At 63.5% G+C, this 2,757-nt stretch overlaps 2 protein-coding genes across 2 annotated transcripts; one reads left to right on the forward strand and one right to left on the reverse strand.

The window, feature by feature from the left end:
- Window positions 1-1,206, reverse strand: TRAVEDRAFT_32625 (uncharacterized protein; the record flags this gene model as incomplete). Its single annotated transcript, XM_008047710.1, has 3 exons — window positions 697-1,206; window positions 303-651; window positions 1-239 (listed from the first exon to the last, which is right to left on the reverse strand). Coding segments are annotated over exons 2-3 (295 nt in total), but the record flags the coding sequence as incomplete, so codon positions are not given.
- Window positions 1,207-1,598: 392 nt separating this feature from the next.
- TRAVEDRAFT_54771 (uncharacterized protein) lies at window positions 1,599-2,673 on the forward strand (the record flags this gene model as incomplete). Its single annotated transcript, XM_008047711.1, has 1 exon — window positions 1,599-2,673. A coding segment is annotated over one exon (1,075 nt), but the record flags the coding sequence as incomplete, so codon positions are not given.
- Window positions 2,674-2,757: the final 84 nt, after the last annotated feature.

Below are 2,757 nucleotides of genomic sequence, written 5' to 3' on the forward strand. Positions count from 1 at the left end.
CGAACCTCGTCCGCTGCCCTCCACAATCGCAGGGCCGGCGCAGAGTGTTCGAACGATGCCGCCATCGCACGCACGGAGTCGCACACCCGTTCTGCGCGCGGAATGTCGTATTTTCGTATTTTCGCGAAATAGCGGCCCCAGAGCGGCGAGATGCGAGCGAGCAGGCACCCACCGATCGGATGGCTATGCGAGGGTGCGCGCGCGGCGGCCGTGCGTATGCGCCGCGTCCGTCCGAAACACTAGGGGGCCAAATGGGCGTCAGCGTCGTCCCGCGGCGCGGCGGTGCGGGCGGAATTACTCACCGCGAATGCGGATGATCCGGAGGCGCCGCGGTGTTGTGTGGGTCGTGTCCGGGCATCGTGCCAGCACGGACGTCCGGCCAAGAGTCGCGTCTCGCTTCGGAGGAGGTCCGTGCGCGGGCGGAGGGGTACTTAGGGTGCGTGAGGCCCCGGGTCGATCTGCACGCCCTGTCTCCCCTCTTCCTCTCGTCCTCCTCTCATCCTCCTCTCGTCTTCGTCTCCTGCGACGCACGCCGCGGACGCGGTGCGGTCCTGTGGTGGTGGGCGCTGTCGACGAGGTCGCAGGCCCATCGTCCCGTGCCCATCCTCGTCTGGAGCGACTGCAGAGGCGCAGTGCGCGGTGTGCCGCTGCCGGTACGCGGTACGTACTCCTTCCTTCTCTCATGTGTGGAGTGCGCTCGCCGCTGACGACGTTGCAGGGTCGCCCGCAATTCGTCAATGGCGTGGTGCGACGTCTTGTCTCTGGAAGTCGTCGCCGCTGTGGTAGTTGCACTGCAAACGAGGTGAGTATTCCCGTCGCGTCCTGCGCCATGTTCGCGCTGACGCACCTATTCACAGGCTCGCGCCGTTTGAGAGACGACTGCGGGGGCTGCGCTGGGCAGGTGGTCGCATAGAGCGGGTCAGTATCCGGTAAGGTAGGTGCTCGGACGCATACGACGGGCGGTAGCTCCGATGCAGACGTCCCGGACGCCTCTGCGGGTGCAGCCGTGTATGCTAGCGATAGAGGCGTCCCAGGATCGATTCAGGGAGCGGCTATCTGCAGACAAAGGTAAGCGATTGTCCGACGGGATAGCGCATACGTAGCGGGTACAGGGCGGCAGGCGCACCCGCGGGCACTGTATGTAGGTAGTCAGAAGGGTGGGATAGACGGCGGCGAATGTTGTATTGATAGATCAATAGACTTGAGTTGTGCTTGAATAGCTCGGTGTGCTCAGACGTCAACGCGGGGCTGTGAGAGAGCGTGGTGTCGACTCGAGGAGGAGGACTCGAGCTGCCAGAGCGATGGCAGCGCGTGCGTCATCGTGGAGACCGCGAGGGCTGCAGCTGGAGCAGACGCGGTTAGAAGAGAGTGGATGCGGCGGCGAGGCGCCCGCGGCACGTGAGCGTGTGCACAGGGGTTAGGGCTCCGCGCGACGCGGAATGCCAGTGGAACAATATCAGGACAATATTGTCCTCTCCCCGCCTTTGCACGTACCACCACCTCCACCACCTTCACCACCACCACAAAACACACAATCACACAACCACCACAACCACCACAACCAACCCATCGAACGGGTCTTTTACGCAACAAGCACCATGTCTTTGTCAGGATACCGCTTGACAGGTCCCCCTCAAATCCACCTACCAGTCCTATCAGTCGCGTACGACGCGCACCCCCTCAAGCGCAAGAGGAGTGATCTTCGCAAAGGACCCTTCTTATGGGGTATGGACCCACTCGAACGCGACGCGCCATTCCGCTCACTCCGCTTGCCCATCCTGTTTCCTCCCGTCAAACGCGACACCGACAGACCTGATGCTTGTCCCCCCTCACCCGCGCTCACAGAGATCATTGACGACGTGAGTGAAGATGGCGGCCCCTGCATGGAGAGGGCAAAGGCTGCTGGCGTCAAGGTCCGCGACTTCGCGTATGAGCCACTCCCCAAGGGCCCCGACCCCCGCGCTCCCGACGTCTGGGAGAAGGCCACCAGTGCGCTCATCATGCACGATCACTACATACGCCTCTCGTCGGAGGATGCGGCCAAGATCCGCCTCTCAGGCAGGGATCTCTACCGCCTGCGCCAACTTGGCTGGGTTACCAAGAGGGAGGAGGACGAGTACTGGTACGAGGAGGACCGGAAGGCGATGGCGGACTACATGGCACGTCCTCTCGGGCCGTATCCATTCTGCATTCCGAAGGGCGTGAAGAAACCTACGGCCGCATACCGCGCGACTCTGCGCCTGGAGACTGTGTCGAAGCTAAAGAGCGAGTCATCGTCAAAAGCAGATGAGGTCACGCCAAAAGCAGGTGGGGCCCCAAGGAAGCCGGCACCGAAGCCAGAGCCGGAGCCAGAGGAGGACCCATCGAAGGTGATCGACATGTCGGACTTGGACGACATGGACGACATGGACGACGGGCCTCCGCGTATGGACCCCCGACTCATGAACGCCATCGCGTGGAAACTGGGCGAAGCCTACGACAGCTCCGCGGCCGCAGCCAACAACGCAGACGCGTCTCATGTCGACAACGCAGACGCGTCCCATGTCGACAACGCAGACACGTCCCATGTCGACAAGAAGCGGCGTCTGAGCGCCCCGGCCACACCGCAGAGCACGCCACCCGCTTCTCCCGCGCCCGCGCCCGGACCCGTTCGGATGTCGTCGCGCACCGCAAGTGCCTCGCGCCCGTCCGCCCCTTCTGCTTCGCCACGCCGTTTAAGGCGGGGCCGAGGTGTCTGGGGCGCACGCAGACTTCCAG

The sequence above is a fragment of the Trametes versicolor genome (assembly GCF_000271585.1).
Source record: "Trametes versicolor FP-101664 SS1 unplaced genomic scaffold TRAVEscaffold_162, whole genome shotgun sequence".
Taxonomy (NCBI): Eukaryota; Fungi; Basidiomycota; class Agaricomycetes; order Polyporales; family Polyporaceae; genus Trametes; species Trametes versicolor.